This window comes from Desmodus rotundus, chromosome X, assembly GCF_022682495.2.
Source record: "Desmodus rotundus isolate HL8 chromosome X, HLdesRot8A.1, whole genome shotgun sequence".
Classification (NCBI taxonomy): Eukaryota; Metazoa; Chordata; class Mammalia; order Chiroptera; family Phyllostomidae; genus Desmodus; species Desmodus rotundus.
The window spans coordinates 96,069,805-96,095,290 of NC_071400.1; the positions used below are offsets into that span (position 1 = coordinate 96,069,805).

Below are 25,486 nucleotides of genomic sequence, written 5' to 3' on the forward strand. Positions count from 1 at the left end.
ACCCTAAGAAGCTTTAGGATGAAAAGGGAAATAACTGAGAACTCAAAACCAGCAAATTACTATTTCCTCATTAATCCCTCTGCACAAATTTGCTGAGGTATGGTCAGTAAGAGTAAAAACAGTTTGGCTTATTGAGATGGCAGTTGTAGCAACCAGATAAAGTACTTAACTGAGTGATTGATTTATTCTTTGCATTTTTAGTTCAAATCTAAATAAATTTATTTGCATCAGAAATTTAAAGTAACTCATTTGTTTTATCATATTCATAATTTTGGTACTTTTAGCTTTCTAAGATTTAGAACATGGGAAGGTTTTGTTAATTCTGACGATGGATCGACTCAAAGAGTAAAGAATATATACATAATTTAAAATGTTGAAATTTTGAAGGTATTTCAGTGATACAATGTATAAACTGGAACATGATGTAATGGCCACTGAACACTGATTGCTCAAGTGGTCAGTGCTCTACTTACAAAATGAACTTAAAAGAGAGAAAAATTAGTTAAGAATTTAAACTTTAAAGTACTGAATGATAACTATTTAAACAAAACAATCCCCTGAAGAGGCTAGTCTATGGATAAAGCTGCCCTTAGAGGCACAAAGACGTCACATCAGTGACTGAAAGGTGACAACAGTCCTACTGGGTACCTCAGCCGGGACCACGTACTCTGCTACATCTTTAGAGACTTTGTAGCCCTGACCCTCACAGGTGTACAGCACTCCAAGGATTCCATTCAATCAGCTTTTCCTGGGAAAGGCCAGGGAGTAAATATTTGAAGTATTGAAGACTGCACGGTCTATGATATGACCAAAGTCGTCCACTGTATTGCAAAAGCTGATGAGGGCAATATATGTAAATAAATGGGCGTGGCCGACAGTCTAGCAAGGTATGGGACCCCTTCGAAAATCAAGTTTGAAACTGCATAAAATAAAATACACAGGATTAGGAAAGAAATTAATGGTATTAAGACATGGTTATGAAAGTACTTTGAAAAGGCTATAGCAGGCGTCTCAGTCTCAGCACTATTGGAATCTGGGAGTGGGGAATGCTTTTTCGTGGCAGTGCTGGGGTGCTGTCTTGTGCATTGTAGGACATGAAGCAACATCCCTGACATCCATGAATGAAATCACAATAAAACGCCCTTTCCCAATTGTAACAAGTAAAAATGTCTCCATGCCTGGTCTAATGGACCCTATTGATAACCAGAGACTTGTAGTAATAGATATACTTCTGTACTAGCACGTTCAATGAGGAGACACAGTGGAGGGTCAAAGAAGCACCGTCACTTGGAAGCAGTGGCGAGCGTCAGGATGTTTTGTTATCTACAAAACCAGTAATGTGACATAAGGTGTATTTGTGGTCTCTACTGGTGAACGAGGTGCAGGCACTGTAAGTACTAGGCTGGTCTGTTGTTTACACTCCTGATTGAAGAAAATGCTCACTGATGGTCAGAGGTCAGTGAGAGAAAAAAGATAACTGCATGCTCATTCACCCACTGAGGGCTCACAGGCTGTCTGAAATCTACCCAGAGTTCTTGTAGATTCCTGAAACTCATTGTAGGAGCCTCTCTTCTGGTTTTGACATAAAGTGAAGATATGAGGCTACTTTGGCCTCTACATAATTAATTTTTATAGGCCACAGAGATCATTCAAATTTAATGTACTATTTTACAGCTGACAGAACATTGGCTCAGGCAGGCTAAGGTTTGAGACTCGAGCTGCCTTGTTTCCAGCTAAGCCAACACCCCCCAGTGACCCATGCCGACTGGTTTTCTCATTTGCTTTTGTTACACACATCGCTGACCTCCCAAACACAGGAAAACTGATCAGACCCCAAATTTGTACCTCAAAAACTGGACGTGATCTCTGACAGTGGAACCTTAATTGCTTGTGGGTGTTTAAAGACTTCAAGGAACGAGAGAGAAAAGACTAAATCTAAGGACTGTACACCAAACATTAAGCTAAGAAGTGGTGAGGGAAGCCAGAGGGGAGTGACAAGCAGGTCAGCTTTGACAGCTTCATTAGGGATCTGGAGGAGGGAAAGGACAACACACTGGAGCTATCTTTCCATATTATTATTAACTCGGAGGAGCTGCAAGCAGCAGGGAAGAGTAATAAAAACAATCACCCAAGGAGACTATGAACAGGGATGGGAGGGAAATGAAATTTTGGATTGACAGGCAGCTGACAACCTGTGTCAACAACAATAGTGGTGTCATCCGAGTCACCGATATTGAATGCCTTACCGGCCTCCATGGGTGGGCAGCATCGGATTTGCCTGGAAGTTTATTAGAAATGGAGACTTGCCAGCCTCAGACTCCAAAATCAGAATCCACATTTTAACTAGATCACCAGTCGGTACACTTTAAAGTTAGAGAAGCACTGATTCAAGAAATCTGACGTCCAAGAAAACTTCAGAATTGCTCAGAAGTATGATTGTAGCATTGATAGAAAGTGAAAGGTAAGGTTAGTGTAGGACATGAAATGAACAAATTCTTGATTTGCGTCTTTGGAAAAATATTTCAATATTCCTACGTCCCTCACTAAAACTGAAGAGATGTTAAATGGATTCAGTGGCCAGGCTCACACCTGCTTTGCATAATAATGTTTTAAGGATAAAGTGCTGAGAAATGTAATAGGTTTCCAACATGTTGATATGATTTTCACAAAGACTTCTGGTCTCTAAAGTAACTGCTCTTTCATAAAATGTGTTGAAGCAGATGGAATGACAAACTGCTGATAAAAACCATCAAAGCCATGGGTTACCACAAAGAACGACCGTGGGCTAATTTTCTAATTGCTCGCCTAACTTTCTACTTTCACTTTAGCCATAGAAGGTTCTTCTTACCTTCTCCTACCCGTTCTCTCCTCTGTCCTTAAAATAGATTTCTCTCCTGCATGCTCTTGAATGTTTAACGATGCAATCCACAGATCCATCCTTCCATCCAGCCGCCATCCTTCCATCCCTCCGCTCACCGGTCTAACTCATTGAGTGCTGACCAGCAAGTACCAGGTACCATGAAGATACTGAGATTCTGAAGTCGAATAATATATGCTCCCTCTTTTAAGAGGCTTTTTTTCTATTGAGATAAAATTTCCAGAGAAATACTTGGCTCTTCCATAACCCCTCCCTCATTTCAAATAACCTTTTTTTTTTACTTTTTAAATTTATTTTTATATTTTCATTTAACTACAGTTGGTACTATATTAGTTTCAGCTGTACAGCATGGCGATTAGGCAATCATGTACTTTATAAAGTGTTCTCCCTGATATTTCCAGTACCCACCTGGCTCCATGCAGAGGTATTATGTTATTACTGACTGTAATCCCTATACTGTACTTTACATCCCTGAGACTATTTAGTAACTGCCAATTTGTGCTTCTTAACCCCTTCACATTCTTCACCCAGCTCCATCCAAACCCTTCCCGTCTGGCAACCATCAGTTTGTTCTCTGTATCTATGAGTCTGTTTCTGTTTGTTCATTTATTTTGTTTTGTAGATTCCACATGTAAGTAATAGCATATATTTGGCTTTCTCTGTCTTATTTCACTGCGCATAATACCCTCCAGGTCCATTCATGAAAATCTGATAATCCCATTAATTCCAGGTCTAAAACATCTTCTAATTTTGAACTTTACATCTCAGTGGCCTTCGTTTTCCCTCATCTTATTTTACATGATTATCAACACGCCCTGGGATATTACCTCTGCCTTCTATCTGGTATCGCCAGCAGATTCTCTATCTGCTTCCACAGTTCCTTTCACTACATTATTTTACTGGTTAGAGACTGTCAGGGGCCCTCTGCTTCCTATATAGGAGAGACAGAGCTCCATAGTAGTTTTCAAGCTCCTTTTACTAATATGACCCCAATTCATCTTTCTAGACACGTTACTGGGCATAACAGTTGCCCATCTCTGACATCTCCAACATTCTAGTTAGACTGTAGTTCCGTTGCTCCTGGAATGTGTCACACGTTATCATAGCTCTAGGCCTCTGATTAAGCTGTGTTTTACATGTACAAAGCCATTCGTGCTTACATTATCTAAGAAATGTCTCAAATGTCATCTTTTGGGGAATATCATTGCGGATAAACAGCAGTGTCAGAGGAAGTTCCACAGTAGACGTGACATTCTATCTCTTTGTAACTGTGAGAGAAAGTGACATCCATTTTTCCATATTCTCATTGGATTTTTAATGACACTCTCTGATTAGATTTTCCATGTTAGAGTTCAAGGCAGATGTGCTCCTGTCCCAAAGACAATTGTGAGCGCCTTGAGGACAAGGACTACTTATTATCACAGTTGTACCCCAGTGACAACATGTTGGATGAGGGATAAATGTTTGCTGAATAAAATAAATACTTATGCATCCAGCTTCTAAGATGGTCCCCAATGATCCTCGCCTCCTGGTACCTCACTATCAGGGTATCTTTCTCCCTTTGAGCAATTTGTTTCTGATAGAACATGTTAATGTTGAGCAGATACCAGTTGTGTGATTAGGTTGTGAAAATTGTGATTTCCATCGTGCTTGCAGAGTGTCTCTATGACCTTCTTGGATTGATGTTTTGATGAAGTGAGCAGCTCTGCAAGGATCAGAGGCCAGACTCAGGCCAGCAGCCGGAGACCCAGTTCATCAAATCTGGAGGAAATGAATTCTTCCCCAGTCCATTTTCAAATGCAACCTCAACCCCGGCCAACCCACTGATTGCAACTTTGTGAGAGACTCTGGGGCAGGGGATGCACCGTAGCCATGCCCAAATTTCTGACCCACAGAAGCTGTGATATAATGTGTGCCACTAAGTTTTGGGGTAATTCATTATTGCAGCAATAGAAAACTAATACAATGAGAGGACTGATCTGGGTGGGTTGCAAAATAATGACTTAAGAATAGATATGGATGATCCTGGATGTTACTTTCAACATGAATATGCAAAAGAGTTTTTTAAGGTGAGTTTTATGTAAGAATCCTGGTGCTGGAGTTTTATGCACAGTACATCTACGCTGTAAAGAAGGATCCCTTGGAAGGGAAGTTCAGATACTACAAAGAGGACTCTTCCCCCTGGCAATGCTGCCATCTTTCTTCTCACTCTGACTAGCGTTGCAATATGAGGAACGCAGTGCTGGCTGAGTCTGGTCACCAGAAGCTTTGCAATCACATTAGGAGGGAAAGAAGCCACCAGGAGACTGACTCCTGTGAAGGAGATGTGGTATCTTAGCTCTGCCAGCTACTTCCTCCTAGAGTTTTTGTCCTATCATTTCCAACTGGACAGCTCTTAGAGATTCTTTGCTATGTTTGTTTTGCCTCAAGTAGATTATGTGTCTGGCATACACTGATGTTTAGAAAGCATTAGTTGAATGAATAAATACGTGAATACATGAACTAATTTAAGCTCCTTGAAACCACCTCCACGTTGTGCATTTTTTCCAATTTCTCGAGGTACCTAATGCATCATTTGGCATATGGCAATTGCCCAGTAAATTCCCATGGAACTGATAGGTTGATGAGTGACAACACAAAGTTTTAGAACACCAGAAATTATAAAATAAGAAAACATTCAGCCCTGGCTGGTATGACTCAGTGGTTGAGTGCCAGCCAGTGAACCAAAGGGTTGCTGGTTCGATTCCCAGTCAGGGCACATGCCTAGGATGCAGGCCAGGCCCCCAGTAGGGGGCAGGCAAGAGGCAACCACACCACACATTGATGTTTCTCTCCCTCTCTTCCTCTCTCTCTCTAAAAGCAAATAAATAAAAATCTTTAAAAAAAAAGAAAACATTCAATTTCCACACTAGGCTAAAGAGATTTCTTAATCTTGAAATTTTCACTGGAATGTACATTCGAGAAGCACCATCTAACACCTTAGGAAAAATTCCAATCATGTCATTCCAATTCATTAAGAAAATTTTAATAGAATAAATGAATATATCCCAAGCATTATGGTGGTTGAGTTCCAGACACTTAGAAACTAATCTGGAATTCATCTTTTGTCTACCTCTGATTGGCATATGTCTCAGAAATGCAAAGCAAAGTCAACCAGCCTAGGAGCAACCGATGAAACACTCAGATTCCAAGACCATGATGATTTCCTTGAGCTTCACAAAGAAGGAAGACCAAAACAACAACAACAACAACAACAAACAAAAAAAACCCCTTGTATCAGAGATCTCTGAGGTTGGGTAAGGACCAATTAACATTTCAAGCCCTAAGCCCAAAGGATTAACAAGGATCATTGACAGTAAGGGAAGCAGTGCCAATAAAATAAACAGAAATGTAAGTTAACGGAGGAAGAAATGAGGCTAAAAACCAGGCAACATAAAGACACCACGAGCATGTCATTTTCCAGCAAGTGAAAAATCAGTAACAACTTTAATTAAGCACCAGGAGGTACGTGGGATCATCTTAGTTACTCAACTAATATTTATCCCTTAAGAGATACACTGATTATGTGTTTATAATTTAAAAGCCAAAATGATCAACTAAGAACATTATTTTTTTTTCTTTTTTTAGATTTTATTTATTTTTAGAGATGGGGAAGGGAGGGAGAAAGGGAAACATCAATGTGTGGTTGCCTCTCACACACCCCCTACTGGGGACCTGGCCTGCAACCCAGGCATGTGACCTGACTGGGAATTCACAGGCCAGCGCTCAATCCACTGAGCCACACCAGCCAGGCCTGGACATTATTTTCCTGAAGATTGTTTCATTGTTTTCTTTCCAGGTTTCTAACATTTGATCTTAGTTATATGATAACCCGTGAAGTTCAGTGGATGTAGCAGATAAAGGCAGACAGAAAAAACATTCTTCCTTACTTTTTGACTTCTCATTCTAGGACTGACACTCCTGGGAATCTTAGGAGCAGCATTTACAACCAAACTGGCTGTGAAAGATGCAAACTTTCCTAAGTGCCACCTGTGACTAATTCCTCTCGATGATACCCAAGCCGATGTACAAGACAACAATATTTATCAAAGCATAAGAAATCTTTTTGGCTAAGTGGAAAATTGGACTGTTTTAGCATATGCAAACTTCTGGAAATTTAAATCTTTTCTGTTGTCACTCACAGTTGACTCTCTTAAAAACACCAGGTGCACCATGAGTTACAATTTCCACAAGGGTGACAAAGACACCTTTAATGCTCATTTGACCAGCAAATCGCTGCGGTTGATGCAAGAGGAAGATTTAGAGACTGTGTTATGCAGGTTGGCGCTGGAAAGGGAAGGGGATCCAGGGGAGGCTTCTGATGAGTGAACCTGATGATGGGATTGCTCTCAAGTCCTTCAGAAATGGACTTCTCTGGACTCAGCAGTTTCTGTACTCCTCAACAAGACTGCTAACAATGCCACTTGCCCCAAAGGGCTCTTTGTGAATGAAGAGGCAAACATGTGCATGTATTAAGAATAATACACCAAAAAAGGATCTCATTGTAGGTTCCTGTCACTCACTCTGGCTGCTCCAGATTTCATGAGCAAACATCAAGAACAAAGGTGCTTACAATGAAAATTCAGGTCAGATGACAGCTAGAGTCAACCCGGTTCTTGCTGGGCACTCAGCTCTTGGTCTTGGCAGACTGACACAAAGTGCCCTTTGATGAATTGGACATACCAAGGGAATGAACCCAGCAGGGGAGCCTGCAGAGGGCTGTATGCTTCTGGGAATTGCTAGTTGGTGCTGCTTCACTAAGGACACACTTTGAAGCCCTCAAACTTTAAATTACCTGCCCCGTAGCACTCTCAGGCTGAGAAAAAAATTTATTACAAAATATTTCAGGAAATGAAATGATGTTTGTTCCAGAAAACAAAAAGAACGCTTATTAACGAGAAGGTAAAAGACCCCATTTAAAAATGGGCAAAAGATTTAACAGATATTTATCCAGAGAAAACATACAGATGGTTGAAAAGCATATGGAAAGACCTTCAATATCATTTGCCGTCGGGGAAATTGAAATCTAAATCACAGTGAGATAGCACTTCATACTCACTAGGATGGCTATAATCTACACGCAGATAATCAGAAGTGTAGTGACGATGTAGAGAAATTGCTGGTGGCAATGTAATATAGGAAGCAGTTTCTTTAAAAGTTAAAAAAAAGTCAACATAAGAACCAACAATTCCACACCTTTTGATGCTATTGAAAAATGGAATTGTATTCATAATTTCATTGTAAAAATAGTTCATTGTTAATATACAGAAATGCAATTGCTTTTTTGTATATTGATTGTGTTTCCTGGCATTACACTGCATTCATTTATTCTAACAGTTCTTTTGTGGAATCTTTAGGGTTTTCTATATAGAAGATCTTGTCATCTATAAGCAGAGACCAATTAAGTTCTTTCTTTCCCATTTGAATACTTATTTCTTTTTATTGCCTGCGTGATCTGATTAGACCTTCCAGTACTCATGGGAGAGGAGTGGTGAGAGCGAGCGCCCTGGCCTTGTTTTTGATCATAGCAGACAACTTTCAGCTTTTCACCCGTGAGTATGAGGTTAGCTATGGTGTTGTCATGTAAGCTTTATTATGTTGAGATATAGTTTTCATTCTTAATTTGTTGAGAGTTTTTATCATAAAGGTTGTTGAAAGTGTCAAATTCTTTTCTCCATCTATTGAGATGATAAGATTTTTATTGTTCCTTCTGTCCATGTGGGGTATCACAGTTACTGACTTTTATATATTGAACAATACCTACATCCTGGGATAAATCCCAGTTGACCGTGATGTGTGATCTTTTTCATTTGCTTAACTAGGATTTTAAAAAATTTTCTTCAGAGAGTTCAATCTTAGGGGATAGAAATGCAACTGACTCCTGCACATCAATTTTGTTGCCTGATGTAATGTTGAATAAGATTTACCAGTTTTTTGTTAAAAGATTTCTGCATCTACGTTCTTCAGGGGTATTGGCCTATAATTTTCTTTTCTTGTAGTGTCCTTGTGGTAAAACAAGTTTAAAAGTATTCCCTCCATTTCAATTTTTGGGAAGATTTTGAGAAGTATTAGCATTACTTCTTGAAACATTTGGTAGAATTCACCCAAGAAACCATCTGGTCCTGCGCTTTCCTACTCATTACTGGTCTTTTCTTCATGATTTCCTGAACAGGAGTCCATGTGTCTCTTCCAAGTCATCCAAGTTTTTGCCATATAAATGTTGACAGCAGGCTTTTGCAATCCTCTGCATCTCTGTGACATTGATTGCAATTTCCCATCTTCCACCTACAATTTTTGTAATTCTTTTTTTATTTGCTATCCTAGTTAAAGGCACGGCAATTCTGCCCATCCTTTTAAAACACCAACTTCCACCTTCGTCAATCCTCTTGATTGTCTCTCTGCTACAAGTTTTATTATTTCCCTTCCTCTGCCAGCTTTGGTCCTGAACATTGTTCTTCTTCTAGTCCATCATGGTACAAAGTTAGGTTGGCCATTTCAAACTTATTATTTACTTAATTATTAAATTTTTACTTAATGTAGGGACACTTCCCTCTTAGAACTAGCCTTGTTGTATCACAAAAGCTCTGGCATGTTGTGTTTCCATTCCTGCCTGGCTCAAGCTACTCTCCAGTCTCTTGATTTGCTTTTAGCCGATACCTTATAATAAATCTCTATAGGTCTGTCTATATATTCTATTAGTCCTGTTTCTCCATAGAACCCTGTAATACACATGATCACCACACTGCCATACATAAAACCCTGTATATTTACAAGCAACAGGTATCAGGAGAGGAAAGTACACATCTACACACCCTGAGCACTAAACCTCAGGGTCGTTTATTTCATGAGAGCCCATGAGGCCTGTCAATGTGTTTCACGGTCATCAGCAGCCTTTAAACCTAATATTAAATGGAGCCCTAGCTCATGTGGCTCAGTGGATGGAGTGCTGGCCTGCGAACCAAAAGGTCACCGGTTCAATTCCCAGTGAGGACAAACGCCTGGGCTGCGGTCCAGCTCCCCAGTAGGTGGCGTGTAAGAGGCAACTGATGGATGTACCTCCTGAACATCAACGTTTCTCTCCCTATCTTTCTCCCCGCCTTCCTCTTTCTAATAAATAAATAAATAAAATCTTTAAAAAATAGAAATAAAAGGGGATCAGGCACTAAGATAGTTTGGCAAGGGGCTGCTATTTGAAGACTTGTTTAAAGCCCAAAGCTTTGTTAGCAGTTTTTCACATAGTAGTTCTCCAACTTATAAAATAAAACAGAGGGAAAAAAACCCAGCGAAGTCCTTACAGAAAACAAACAGCAAAAGCCTCACGGAACCACTCAGAGAGAAGACCCATTTAACCCTCCTCTGTGCGTGCCTTGTGATGGCGGCACAAGAGTACGTAAAAAGGAGGTGGTTACAGATTCTGTATTAGGAAATAACACCATTAAAGCAAGTTCTATAATAAAACTATACAGTTTACAATTTTAATCTGTCAGTATTATTAGGACAATTTACTTTTGTGAAGAGCTAGACAAATGAGTCCTTTATTTTGATCCATGGTTAGGTGTTAATGCCAGTCAATTTGGCCAGGTCCTACATATCCTTGTCCCCTAAATGGCCCTTTGACCCTCTTTGCGATTTTATCTAGGGAACAGCCATTCAAGTACATTGCCACCAGGTCAGTTGTATTTGACCATGAACCACCTCAGAGATAGGCCACTGCCAGTGGTTGTGCAGGCGCCTTGCCAAAGAGCCCTGTCACGCAGCTCTGAAACACTTGAAACATAGTGCAAAGATGCCACTGGATGGGACACAGTAGCCCAAACCGGGTGCCTTCTGTATTTAGTCTTACCGCCCTCACACTCACAGTCCACACGAGAGAAATACCCTGTGGCCCAGCATTCTCACAATCAGTCCCTGAGTTCTCACTGATAGGATGGTGGGGGGACACCCCCACACTTGCAGAAATCACAGGCTAGTTCAGGCTCAGACTATTTTGTTGCAAAGTAGGCAGCCATAAACAAACAGTGAAAAAATCATTACATGTGCTAAATGTATTTGGATTACAATCCAAACGCTGCCAAAATCCACTTGTCCAAATCATTCCACAGTTGCCCATTTTAGTTTTAAAGCAGATCATTCTCCTCCTACAGAACCATGCTATTCCAATTATTTTAACTTTCTCTCAAGTCTGTTTTCTTTTTTTACCTTCCTCTTGAGACCCAGCCAAACCCTCTTTAAAAGAAATTTAATTTTCCTTCACTTGTTCTGTCCTCCGCTCCTCATTGTTCAACTCTTCTTGGGCTTGCCCTCTTATCGTGAAGATCACGGAACCCACATTGTGAAAACTTACTCTATATCATATACATAACGGCACTGTGAGCAATGTCTGCAAAATAGAGCAATTAAGAAACAGATTAGCCCTGGCTGGTGTGGCTCAGTGGATTTGAGCACCAGCCTGCGAACCAAAGGGTTGCCTGTTGGATTCCCAGTCAGGGCACATGCCTGGGTTGCGGGCCAGGTCCCCAGTAGAGGGCAAGCAAGATGCAACCACACATTGATGTTTCTCTTTCTCCCTCCCTTCTCCTCTCTAAAAATAAAATAAATAAAATCTTAAAAGAAAATATATAGATCACTTGGAAGATGGTTCTAGTCAACAAAATACTGAATGCAGAAAAAAAGGCACTGCTAAAAGTGAATGAAAAATAGGAGAACAATTGCTTAGCCACATGACAGTTCTAATATGACTCCATAAATCATACCTGCACATTTGAAGGCATGTATTCAATTTCCAATAATAGTGGAGGGGAGGAATCATTATCTTTACTATTTAACACTATACAGTCCAGTGTTCCGCAAGTGTTCTATGGCAATCAAGGTATCAAGGCAACTCATAACACAGGGGAATGGAAAAGGGATGGCATTACCATCCAAAAGCCATATTCCAAGTCAGAAAGAAATTTGTTTTTGCAAAACACATTGAGGATCTTAAGCTGAGGGTCAACTAGTTATGGGTAGTATTACACAAAGGAGCAATGAAGGGGACCCAGGTAAAAGTATGAAGAAAAATAATCAAGAGTCAGAAGGCATTGAGAGGGATGCATCTTGAACATGGATGAGCAAACCACAGCCGATGGGCCAAATCTTAACAGCCATCTGTGAGCTCAGATGATTTTACATTTTTCCATTGTTTTTAAAAATCTAAATAAGTGTCATATTTCATGATACATGAGCATTATATGAAATTCATGTTTCAAGCCTGTAAAGTTTTATTGGAACACAGCCATGCTCATTTGTTTAAGGTTCACGGCTGCGTTCCTGCTCCACTGGAAGAGTTCTAGCGCTGTAATGGAAACCACATGAGCCACAAAGCCTAACATATGAACCCGAACCCTAACCCCAGCCGAGGCCTTAGCCTCCAACCGAGGCACGTGCCCTGACTTGGAATTGAATAGGTGACATTTTGGTGTGTGGGAGGATGCCCAAGCCACTGAGACACACCAGTCACGGCTATAGTTTCTATTTGGTGATATTCTCATTTTCTTCATATATAGCTTTTTTGACTTTCATTACTTGTCTGTATATGACCTCTTTTAGTTCACTGTGCATCTTTATGACAGTTATCTTGACTTAAAAAAACAAAAAGTAGGGTCATCCATCTGCATTTCAATAAACTTGGTTTGTTGATTTTATTTTTTTTATTTGAATGGGCCATGTTTTTGGGTTTTTTGTATTCCATGTGACTATTTCTTTTGGTGCTCAGACTTGGGAATTTGCAAAGAAAATCTCTTCCTGGCTTTATGAACTGTCTTTGTTCAGGGAAAACCTTTACTGATTCTAGAGATTCTAGGACCTCTCAAACCTTTCCCAAGGAAATGTCTTCTCTGGGCTTGTGCATATGCTTTCAGTCCTTTGAAATTCACTAAGCAGCTCTGACTCCTGAGATTCAGTCGCTTGGGCATAGACCCGAAAGGGGAAAGTCGCCATTTCAATTCCCGGTCACAGCACATGTCTGGGTTGAGGACCTAGTCGCAGGTCAGTGGGGGAGCATGCAAGAGGCAACTGATCAGTGTTTCTCTCACACATCAATACTTTTCTCCCTCTCCTTTTTCCTTCCTTCCCCTCTAAGAACAAATAAATAAAATAAAAAAGTGTAGTTTAAAATCAATAAATTAACTCACTGAGTAGCTTGTCCCTTCTGTTCACAAACCCACAAGCTCCTGTCCACCCTGGAATCTGATCGGGGAGACTGTCTTTAGCAGGTTTTAAATAAGGCCATCAGCTGTGTCACAGCTCCAATCCCGATAACCCAGACACACGCTCCTCCAGCTAGACAGAACGCTGGATGCGTGATCCACTCTCTTGTTTCCAACATGAGGAAAAGTCCCCGGTATGGAAGGTTTCCTCCTGGTTGTGTCACACTCTGTCACACACGGGGGAGGAGCATGAACAGATACAAAACAACGAGAATTTTCCTACCCCTTTTGCAGGAATTCCTTCTTGGTTTTACATTGGTCTGGTTGCTGCAATCAATTGATCCGGCACTGGCATTTTCACAAAGGTATATTGGGTCCAGGTATTAACTTAGTTTCTTTGTGGGAGAGTAAGGGTCTAAATTGTCCTAGATCATGACCTTGCTGATGTCAATTCGCTTACTGTTATCTTTTATTTGAAATACTTATTTTACACCACTTTTAGAATTATAAAAAATTATAAAGAGTACAGAGTTCCTGTACCCCCTACTGTTAACATTTCATATTAGCACGGTACAGCTGTCATAATTAATGAGCCACTTTTGATACTTATTAGGAGCTAAAGTCCATTTCTTACCCAAATATCCTGAGATGTTCCCTGATGTCCAGAAAGTCCCCTAGGACATCACATCGTATTTCGTTGTCACTTGTCCTTAGGCCCCTTTTACTTATAACAGTTTTAACAATTATTTTTTTATGTACAAAAGGAAAGAAACCTTTTTTATTGCTTAAGCTAAATCGGTTAACAATTTTCTGTTGCTTGTAACTCACAAAAATAGCCAACTGATACAGTTTTCTAGTGGAAACACATTATTTTACAATGAGATGAATAAGGCCCGTGGTGTCCAAATGATTACCCACCATTCCACAGCCGGTGCTAGAGGAGCTGAGATGCTAGGCTCAAGTAATCTGACTCGCTAATGTTCATGCATGAGGGTTCTATGGCACTTCTTGGTGGAATATACTGCAATCACATTATCTTAGAAAGATATCTTCATTACATCCTGAATTTTGGATATATTATAAACAACCACACAATATAGGAATCAGTGATAAGGCCTTGATGCAGTTTCAAAGTCTTATTAGAAGATACAGGCTTTATCTACATAGTGAGAGTCTTATAGTGAAATTCTACATCAGTAAGCTAAGGAGAGATAATTTTCACTTACTAACTTGTGTATCAGCATTTATACTAAGAACCTACTGAATATAATGCTTCAGAAAAAGTCTATTCATCCATCCACTCATCCTTCCATCCATCTACTTGTATGTACATACAACTACATATTTACTGAGAAAATACTTGCTAATCGCCTGCTATTGCCCAAACAATACTCTGCACAGCACAAACCAACTCGCATTGATGTCCTTTATTTCCTGTATTAGAACAGTCACCAGGTGCCAGCAATGTTTGGATCTAAACCGAATGTATCACCGTATTTCAATTCATGAGCCCTGTTTCTTTGTTGAGGATTCTAAGTAGAAATATATGTGTTATTACGTGGGAAACTGAAGTTTAAATGCTGAGCTAAAAGAGAAGAGCCCGCTGAGAAGACATAACAAGGCAACGCCAGTGTGTTCGAAGCAAAGGGAGGAGGACGGTCTTCTAGCATAACAGCCTAGTAGAGAACATCCCCGCACATGAATTAGGACTTTTATTCACAAGCTTTATACATTTCTACAACGGTAATGAGCACAATTTCTTCAAAACACTATGGACAATTAACTTTTTGAAAGTACAATGAGGCTGTTTCTCTGTAGACCATTAGTAACAACATGTTGCTATGTAATTTTCACCTCTGTAATAATTATTTGCTTAATGCATTAGGCCTCCCATTGTGACCGGGCTTTATGAAGCTATTATTTCCTGTCCCTCCACCCCCTCCCGCGGAGGGGCCGGTGAGAGGTGAGGGGCAGCTACACACCCTGTCATTAGCAGCCACATCAGATGGAAGCGGGGCAGCCATGACACTCTCACTACAAGTTCCACTTCTCTGGTGGATTTTGACGACGTTATTTCGAGAACTCCCTTTAGACATAGGTCACGGGTGCCCAAGCTGTGCAAGAATTGCTTCCTGACAGCAGATACAGCACAGAGCTTTTCGACAACAAGTGGGAAACAATGGGGCTCGGGGGTCCGTGTTCCACTCTCTGCATGGCTCACAGTGTGAGCCAGAAATGTCACGTCACCAATGTTGGCCCTTGTTTCTTTCATATGTATAGGAAATGGCAGCTTCTAATTTCAAGGGAGGGTTTCAAAACCTTCCCTTTACTTATTTACTATTTATTATTTATCTATTTATTTACTATTTATTATCTATTTACTCTTTACTATTTATTTACTTTCTTATTTATTTATTTTAAGAGCAAGAGGGTAAGGGATGGTGAAAGAAAGGGACAGAACCATCGATGTCAAAGAGAAATGTTGACCAGCAGCTGCCTCTTGCACACACCATGTTTGTGGACCCAACCTGCAACCCAGGGATGTTCCCGGCCTGGGGATCAAACCACTTACCTTTCACATTGCGGGATGATGCCCAACCAACTGAGCCACACCGGTCAAGGCTACAGCAAGGTTCGGCAAACGTGTGGGTCAAATCTGGCCTCCAGTCTATTTGATCAAATGTTATTGAAACATAACCATGTCCATCTGTTTGTGTTTCTTATGGCTGCTTTCATTCTATAATGGCAGAGCTGCTTTGTGTTAAATTGTAACAGTTCACGTTGTATCCACATCCTAAAGTATTCACTAGGTGAGTTGCTACAGGAAAACTGTACTGACCTGGCCCAGAGAATTGAGGGCTGCGGGTGGGGGGAAGAGTGTCTATCTTTTGGGGAGAAAGCCCCTCCCTAAGAGGGCAAGGAGATTGATTTCTGAGAGAGTCCATAGTGAGAGGCAATCTTTCCCCTCGGATGGACCTTTAGACAGAACGAACATGAGAAATGATTTTTAAAAATTCAAGAGGTGAGGATGGAGGAGAGGGTTCAGGTGTAATTAGTATTGAAGAGATGAGGCCTTGTAAGAAACATGAATGACGAAGGATTCCTGCCACATCCTTTCTTTCTTGTGTTACTTCCAGGAGTGGCCATCCACTCAACACTGAAAGCGCTGAGAGAGGAGAAAGGAGAAAGTCACGGCAACCCACAGTTCCGTTTCCGTTCAGTTCTTCTTTACTTATCGGCAAGCCAAAGGTAGGGGATGTAGGTTGAGTTATAGAAGTAAACTGAGAACTACTGCATTTGTTTTGTGCACCATTTTTACTTCTCTGGTTTGAAAGAAATACTTACACATGTATGAGCTATTAATTACAATTGGGTAATTTCAGCAATTTATCCCTCATATGAGTTAAATGCTCTTATACTTGCATCTAAGACTCACACTGCACAATATATGGATGGTCAGTAAACTTCATGCTATGAGTTTAAAATTATAATTTTTGTGCTCTGGCTGGTGTGGCTCAGTGGAATCAGTGCTGGCCTGTGAACCAAAGGGTCAGTGCTTGGACTCCCAGTCAGGGCATATGCCTGGGTTGTGGGCCAGGTCCCCAGTAGAGGGTGTTAGAGAGGCAACCACACAGTGATGTTTCCCTCCCTCTTTCTCTCTCCCTTCTCCTCTCTAAAAATTAAATTAAAAAATAAAGAAAAGTATAGTTCTTCCTAACTTAGAATGGCATCAAATAGCAGAAAGGGATGTGAACCCTGAGAAAGAAGACACCAACTACAAAGGGGTGTTCCAGACTAATGGGGCTGTAATTTAAAAACAAACAGCCTAGTAGCCTTGTTTGCATAGAGCCCTCACACAAAATGCCCTTCAGGAACACGCCTGCATTCAACTGCCTGCCTGCAGGGTGTTCCTACCATCTGAGCCAGTCCTTATAAAGGAGTTCCTGGAATCTTATTTCAACAACTAGCACTGATGATTTCCCTACCCAATCAGTGGTATGCAGGTCCAACCAACCAGACTGGTTCTATTCTTACCAATCAGAACAGAGCCTCTTGGACCAATGAAACTTCAAGGATAGAGAGTCCTCATTTACATGAGGATGCACCAATCAGAGGCCAGGGCCAGGGACTCCTGTCCATATAAGCTAGCTCTGCTCTGGCTCAGAGAGCACACTTCCCCTTTCCACCAAAGACTGAAGACTGTGTCTACCTGGCCGAGCTGAAACACGGAAGATGTCTCATCAGAGCGGAGCAGCGCAGAAATCTGTAGCCACAAAGGCGGCTGGCCCAAGGACCAAATCCCAGCTGTGCCATTTTCTCAGTCATGGTATAACACAACTGAGCTGTTTTGCACTGAACAAAATTTCCTTCTCCACTACACCCCAGATTAGGGATTCCTGTTCGCCTTGAATTGGCACCAATGAACATAGGTGGACACTGCATTTTAGTAACTGTATCAGCACCTTTACCCCACTTTTACAACAGGGGGCCTACATTTTCACTGTGTAATGGGGCCTGCAAATTATGTAGGCAGCCCTTCAGACTTGGCAGCATCCTTTAAGATCAAAACAGCCCGCTTTGAGTGTAGCCCACAGCCTTCCCAATTTGAACTGCTATCCCCAAACCTGTGCTCCTGCAGCAGCTGAGTGGCACACTTCACGTAATAACTACATTACGTGGCTTTGCCGAAATCAGGATGGTCAGTGTCCGCTGGCACATAAGGCGCTGTCAGGTCTCATAATCCTAGCAATTGAAGAGGCTCTTGCCCAGAAATTGGCTAACAAGGTTTTACTGAAGCTTTGAGAGGAGCTAGAGGACAAGGGCTTGGCAGGAAACTGCTATTTCCCACCCCCTGGTGAACCACAGTAAAGCGCTCTGTCACCAGCCCTCCTCTGCTCTTAGGCAGCAGCGCAGGCAATAATGAAAAGACACCTGCCACAAAGGTGACTACATGTCCTCTTAAGTTCAGCCAATTTACTTGGCAGCAACGCCCTCACCCCCCACGTGGCATTTGGCACAGACCAGAATTTCCTGCCTGTGCCCCAGCTTTGGGCGATGACATCAAAATTGCTCTCTGCAAGGGTTGGCTCTATGCAGAAATAAGAGATCCAAGGGCCGCTCAAAAGAATCAACGGGTGGTAAGCAGCCCCAAGCTAGCATTTCAATTACAGTCTGTGATGGAAACCTGGTCATCCAGGTGCCGCTCCCTGGCACAGGTTGGCTGTCCCTGTGATTCCGAATGGCCTTTCTGACCCACTTCAGGGACATCCCTAGGGGCTACAGAAAAGTTCAGGAGAAGAAAGAGCCACTCTGTGTACCAGCTAACCCGCTGTCCACAGTTCCTCCCGAATGTGCATGTCCCAACCTCGCTGTCAAGTGGCCCAAGGAACCGCAGATAATCACCATGTCCTCAGAGACTTGGGTCTTCTAGACAAAAATAAGCCAAGCATTCCGGGGACTTGTCCTAGGGTGATGGGCAGATTAAGAAAACCAGCAAAGTTTCAAGAACAAGGAAAATGAAAGAGCTGTGATATGTGAGAATCTGTCCAGCACACAGCTCTGTGAGTCACATACCGAGTTGGATTTGAAGTGACACCGTCATTTCAAAGCCTTCCTGTTAAAAGTCCTTCCATCGACTCTGCACACTTACCTTTCAGCTAGGAACAGGGACGACTAACTTGGCAGGTAGGAGCTTTGCTACATTCAGAGGGAAACCAATCTGCGCCAATGAAGGACATACACAGACACTAACATTCAGCTTGGGAGCTTTCACAGTGACACGACCTAATTACCTTTCATTTCATGTAATGATGCTATCACACTTAGTTTGTTCCTCCATTTCCAAAATTATAATAACCCTTCCTCCCTTTGACTGGATGTGCAGACCCTAAGGAACTCATTTAAGGAAATAGCATTTGCTCTTGCCATTAGGCAATAATTTGCACTTTATGAAGAATTTGATATGTACACTTGGAAGCGATATATTTAAGAATTCTTTCCAAAACCACAAAAGTGAGGTAAACTGTCTCTTCTCTAATATAATACCAGTTCTAACAGAGATGGATATAGAAATAGATATAGACAGCCAGTTGGTTGCTCTGGATATTTAGAACCACGTAAAATAAAAGAGCAACCCACCTCAAATAGATCTCGCTTATTTCCTTTACTGGCAAAACTGTTAATTTCCACAAAACTCTTCTGCATTTCATTACCACAAACAAAGGATAACAGCTTGTGAGATGTCTCAAATTCATTTGTCCCTTATTGAATGTGTATTAAAAATGCAGGCTTGAGCCCTGGCTGGTGTGGCTCAGTGGACTGAGTGCAGGCCTTCAACAAAAGGGTTGCTGGTTCGATTCCCAGTCAGGGCACATGCTTAGGTTGCAGGCCAGGTCCCCAGTAGGGGGTGCACGAGAGGTAACCACACAGTGATGTTTCTCTCCCGCTCTTTCTCCCATCCTTCCCCTCCATCTAAAAATAAATAAAACCTTTAAAAATGCAGGCTTGATAAATTAGGAAATTGTATTGTTTCAAATATGAAGATATTACAGAGTAGTGGGAAGGACCACAACACAGTAACACATTCAGGGAATCATCCACAGAATACCATTAAGATTTCTTATGAAATTAATTTTGGAGTAAAAATCAAGGGAAATACAGAAGAATAGCCCTAGAAATACCAACTAATGTTGGAAGACAATCAACATTCTTCCCTCTCCGGGACACTTGAATTAGACTAGGTAGAGCACAGGGAATACTCTAAGGCTCATGCGTAATGATGACGTAACGCTTTGAGATTTCTAATTTCTACGATGACAGAATCCGGTCGCATTGACTTGACTGTCTTCTGTGGTGAATAATACAAAGGGGAGAGGGGCACACAAGCTGCTTGGATCTTTTCAGATTATTCTTTTCTGGAGATAGATGAGCCAAGAACACATTTCACATTAAGCCCAGAATTGACTAGCAGGGCGGACTGGCTAACTTCTCCCAAGTTGGGCTAAATCCATACTGGAGAAGAAAGTGGAAGTTCCCACATCTCATTACTAGTCGCCATTCTTGCTTTCAGAACTGAATTCCTCTGCATGTCAAAGTAGTGACCCTCTCTAATTGTGCACCATGGGAATTGCTGGTAGAGTAACAGAATAGTGTGCCTTGTCCAACATGTACACACAGCTGCTTTTGCTGACTGACAGAGTGAAGGTAGCCAGAAAAACAACAGGAGAAAAAATTAAAACACAACACGCTAAAACTTCGAAGTTGAAAAATCCGGGCATGTAATTTGGAAATGACCCCCCAGTCTCCCCCTACGCCATTCCTAGCCCCACACTCCACATTGCCTCATAATAACCAATCTTACCAGCTGGTTTTTTAATATTTATTTTTCTTTTTTAAATTTTTCCTTCAATCTACAAAAACCAAAACCCCAAATTTATGAATCATATTTTTGTGTTCAGTCTCCCTACCCCTACAAACAAACATGTTCTTATTCCATTTAACTCAAAACTGGAAAATACTATATTTTACTGTGGTATATGCATACTTTTTTGGTTCAAATTTTTGAGGGAAAAAGAAGGATGCACATTATACATTGGTAGTACTAATTCCGTATCTATATAAATGTTTTTAATTCTTTTTAAAATTTCTTTTACCTTGTATCTATTCTTCTGTTGTGTAATTATTTGCTACATAAAATTTCTTGTACCATAATATAATCAAAATATAATATTTTGTATGTTAAATAATATAATAAAAAATAAATGCTACTGTTCCTTTATAATACAAAAAAGTATGCCAATATAAATAAATAACTGAATTAAAAAATAAAATGAAACATTTTTTCCTGAAAGTTTGGGCCAAAAACATAGGCATAAATTATACATAGAAACATACAGTAAATAATAACACATGACGCTCCCTATTCTCTGATTCTTACATGTTCTGTGTCGCTAAAGAGGGTAAGAATGACATTGCTTGGTCGAGAATGATGGTTGGCCCCTCCGTAGCGAGGCCCGAGGCTACACCTAGCCTGCATCCTCGCCCCGCCATCACCCTCACTCCCGAGAGATTTCATTAATTCCTCCTTGAAGGCTTCCATTGTATTTAAAGCATATGCTATTATTTCACTTATTACTTCCTCCACACTCTAAGATCCTTGAAGGTAAGCACTCATCTTACTCATAAATGGATCTTGAGTATTTAGGGTGCTCAATAAATGTTGGGTATGACCAAGGAGAGCTTTTGAAAGAAGCACAGGACCAGACAACCAAGCTGATCAGGCCGTTTCTAAGGACACTGAGCAGGGAGGCTGTGGCAGGGACAGGTGGAGGTGAGCTGAGCTGAGCACACATGGATAGGGCTGGCTAAGTCTAGTGGTGGGGACTCCTACAAAATAAGGAGGCTTAGTATGGATTCAACTCCACTTCAGAGGCTTAGCATCTGAAGATGTGGGGCAAATACTGGGCTGACTAGTCTAAGGATGTGGAGAACCCGATCCTTCTGAATCTTGGCTCTTTCTGCCAAAAGGAGATTCCTTTATATACCTTAACTACCTCAAAAGACAGTTTTCAAGATTAAATAAAATCTTCCATCTTGCAAGAATTCTCTAAACTTTGCTAGTGTGATATTTAGTTATGTCATCTTGTATACACAAAGCAGAACACTGTGACAGTAAATGGAGGTGCCACCCGTAATCATGTTGGAACAATACCCATGAACCAACAACTTCCTGGGCGCACCCAGTGGAATGGTCACACATGTGTATCTATGTCTATGTCATCTGTATCTATAATATATACCCATTCATGCCTGTCTACAACTATATCTGTATATCTGTATCAACATCTCCATCAATATCTTTCTTTATATCGACAACCATATACTCAAATGCATTCGCACCTTTACGCACACCTACTATCTATTGATGCTGTTATTATAACAACTGTCCCAGAGAACCTTCTGTGTTTCTGTTCATTTCTCTTCCCATCCAACCACCTCTTTTATCCATTTCTAACTAGGATGCTCTTTCTTCCTGAGACTCTCTCATCACCTTGTACTTTCTCTCATTACATCTGTCTCTGTCCCTTCCCTTCCTCTGCTCTTTCTCCTAAAAATAAACTGACTACTTTTTATTTTCCATCTGTCATGATTCTGAAGCAATGCTCTCTGTTCCTCAGAATACCAACAAAAGACGTTCTTTCTTGGCGGTGGATCTAGTATACTTGGAGAATCAATGGGTTGGGACTTGGTACATGCATATAACATTGGGAAAGCCATTTTATTAGTTTGCACACTTTCATCATCTTGAAATTGTGATAATTATTCTGTATTAAATGAGGTCTTGTAGAGAAAAGTGCATTACAACAGCAGCCATCGCTGTTCACCAGAATCACCATGGAAGATTCTGACTGTCTCTATTCCTAGGATCTACCCCAGATCCAGTGCTATGGAATGACTGTGTTCTCCTAAATCCCTAATACCCAATGTAATGCTATTGGAAGGTGGGGCCTTTTGGAGATGATTAGGTCACGTGGGCAAACCCCTCATGATGGGATTACTTATAAGCGCTCTCTCTGCTCTCTCCTATATGAGGATACAGCAAGAAGACAGCTGTCATCAAGCCAGGGAGAGTCCTTACAAAGAATGCGACCAAGTTGGCACCCTGATCTTAGACTTCCGAGTCTCCAGAACTGTGAGAAACAATTTTCCATATTTAATCTCCCCAGTCTAGGGCGTTTTTGTATAGCAGTCCAACCAAACCAAGCCACCCAGGAGTCAAGATGTTTTACTGCACCTCAGGCTATTGCAATGTGCAGCCAAGGATGAAAATGACTAATGCGCGACTATTCAATATTATAAAAAATACATTAACACGTGTGTGATGCCATTAACACTTCGTTAACTCTGTGGATTAGTAACTCTTTATACAAAACATGGTATTCAGTCCTACTCTAAATAGTTGGGAAGGGGAGAGGGAGGACGAAATTTGAATCCATTTTGAACTCTCCCGAACCATGTTCTAAAAGACCCACAGTGATAAAAGTAGCTCATTACTTAGCTCTGAGGCTCTAACTTTCAACACGTGAGGCCTGGTTCCTCCCATAGCTTTGTCTAACACTTGCAAATAGTTATACCTCCTTCAAAAATGACACCCTGGTGGGGCTTATCATTTAGAACCTACTACGATATAAAAAGAGAAGACGTCTAATCTCTTTCAAAGAGATTATGTGAAAGAGTGAGAGCTGCAAAGGTGCTAATTACTAACCATGGCTTCATTTTCTAATTGCTCATTTAACTTCTAAAACGAATGATTAGAGATACACTCCATACTACAAACAGGGCTCCGAGAAACTCTGGTAATGAGAGAATCTTTTTATAATGGACATTACTCAGTACGTAAGGAAAAACTCACAATGACTCTCATTATTTGTAAAACTCCTTAGTGACAGGGACAGTGCAAACACTTTCCAAAGCACTCCAGTCCCTGACATCTTAAAACAGAGTCTCTGAGGACTGTGGACAGACACCCCCAGAGATCTGGAAAAGTGGCACTGTTAATTTGCTAATGTCCTCTTACACATTTCAACAGCTGGCTCTAGGCCCTTGTAAATGGGAAAATGCCACCGAGGATCGCCCTTGTTCCTCTCTATTGATCAAATAGCCTGGAAGGTACAGGGACCCAAATCTAACCAGGGAAAAAGGAGAACCCTTTGTAATTGGAGAAATCTGAGATGTACCTTGATGAATTCATAATGTATGCTTTTCTTGAAAATTTCAATTTTTTGGCAGAAACTTTCCCTTTAAAATTTATTTAAACAGGGGAAGAGAGGGAGGCAGAAAGAGATGGAGACAAACATCGAAGTGAAAGAGAAGCATGAATACATTTCCTCTACTCAGTGCCCCAACTGGGGACTGAACTTGTAACCCAGGCATGTGCCCTGACTGCAAACCCAACCGGCGACCCTTCGCTTTAGGGTGAAAACAGACCACCTAAGCCACGTCAGTCAGGGCAATTTTTACTGTTTTGACCAAAAGCATCTATGACACGTTAACTGAGTTAATTACATAAATTCATGACCATGTTGAGGACATTGTGCTGAGTGAAACAAGTCCCATAGAAAAGGAACATACTGTATGATTTCACTTAGGTGAGGTACCTAGAATAGGTAGATTCCTAATGACAGAACGTAGAACAGAGCTTACCAGTGAGATGTGAATGGGGGGAAGAGGAAGTTCCTGCTGGGGATGAAGAAAAAGTTCTGGAAATAGGTAGTGGCGATAATAGTACAACATTGTGAAAATACTTAATGTCACTACATTGTACGACTAAGAATGAGTTAAATGGCAAATTTTATGTTATATATATATATTTTTTCCCCATTTTTTTTTAAAAAGCACCGCCACCCTGGCTGGTGTGGCTCAGTGGACTGAGCGCTGGCCTGCGAACCACAGGGTCGCTGATTTGATTCCCAGTCAGGACACACGCCTGGGTTGTGGGCCAGGTCCCTGGTGGAGGGGCACATGAGAGGCAACCACACATGGATGTTCCTCTCCCTCTCTTTCTCTCTCCCTTCCCTTCTCTATAAAAAAAAAATAAGTACATAAAACCTTTTAAAAAAAGAGCACCAGCAAAATAAAAACCTTAGTCAATGTCAGTGTGACCAGTTTATGACACAATCCACAACGCACATGACCCCTTGAGCTGAGTTTTCTAGTTACAGGCGAGTTAGTGACATTCCTGTGTTGAGTATGTCTAGAAAGCATTGGTACTCCTCATGCCAAACACTCTCACGTGAGCATCAGACAATGAGTACCTGGGGCTGCGTTGAATTGTCACTCTAAGAAGGTACCTGTCCAAGAACGAAGCAACCACATGCCACGAGACAGTAAATACAGGAAACCAACTTCACGGTGCAATGGCCTCCCAAAGCTCATAAGTCCACAATACACATATGCTAATTCTCCTCAGTAGAGGGTCAAAACAGAGACATCCCCAAAGCCAAAGATTTTACAGTTATGCCAGGTTCAACCGACCTGAGGAAGCAGTCGCGGCCATCCCGGTTCGCCGTCATCTCCCATCCATAGGGTGCAACCTGGTTCAAGCCCCAGGTGCCAGAGGGAGGAGGCCAGCCTGAAGACTTCGTCCTGTGGCTAGAAAAAAAATAAACAAAAGCATCATTACACCGGATTCTTGAACATTTCTTCTGAGACACTAGACAAGTGACCCAGCGCTTGCTCCTCTCCATGGTGGGCTGTATCCTTGGCTGATGAAATGAGTCATTTGTGTCTGATACATGCTCGGAAGTGTCCTTTGTAGTGTCTTGCTTCCGGTTTCACGAATGCCCTATGAGGTAAATGTACTTATTCCATTGTGCACATGAGG

General features: G+C 41.3%; 1 protein-coding gene across 3 annotated transcripts in view; it reads right to left on the reverse strand.

Moving 5' to 3' along the window:
* FRMPD4 (FERM and PDZ domain containing 4) overlaps positions 1–25,486 on the reverse strand; it is a 332,589-nt gene that overhangs the window by 127,357 nt on the left and 179,746 nt on the right. For all 3 annotated transcript variants that reach the window (XM_045203303.2, XM_045203304.2, XM_045203305.2), the window contains exon 2: positions 25,138–25,254. In XM_045203303.2, the coding sequence (XP_045059238.2) occupies positions 25,138–25,254 (117 nt within the window). The remainder of the gene's footprint in view (positions 1–25,137; positions 25,255–25,486) is intronic.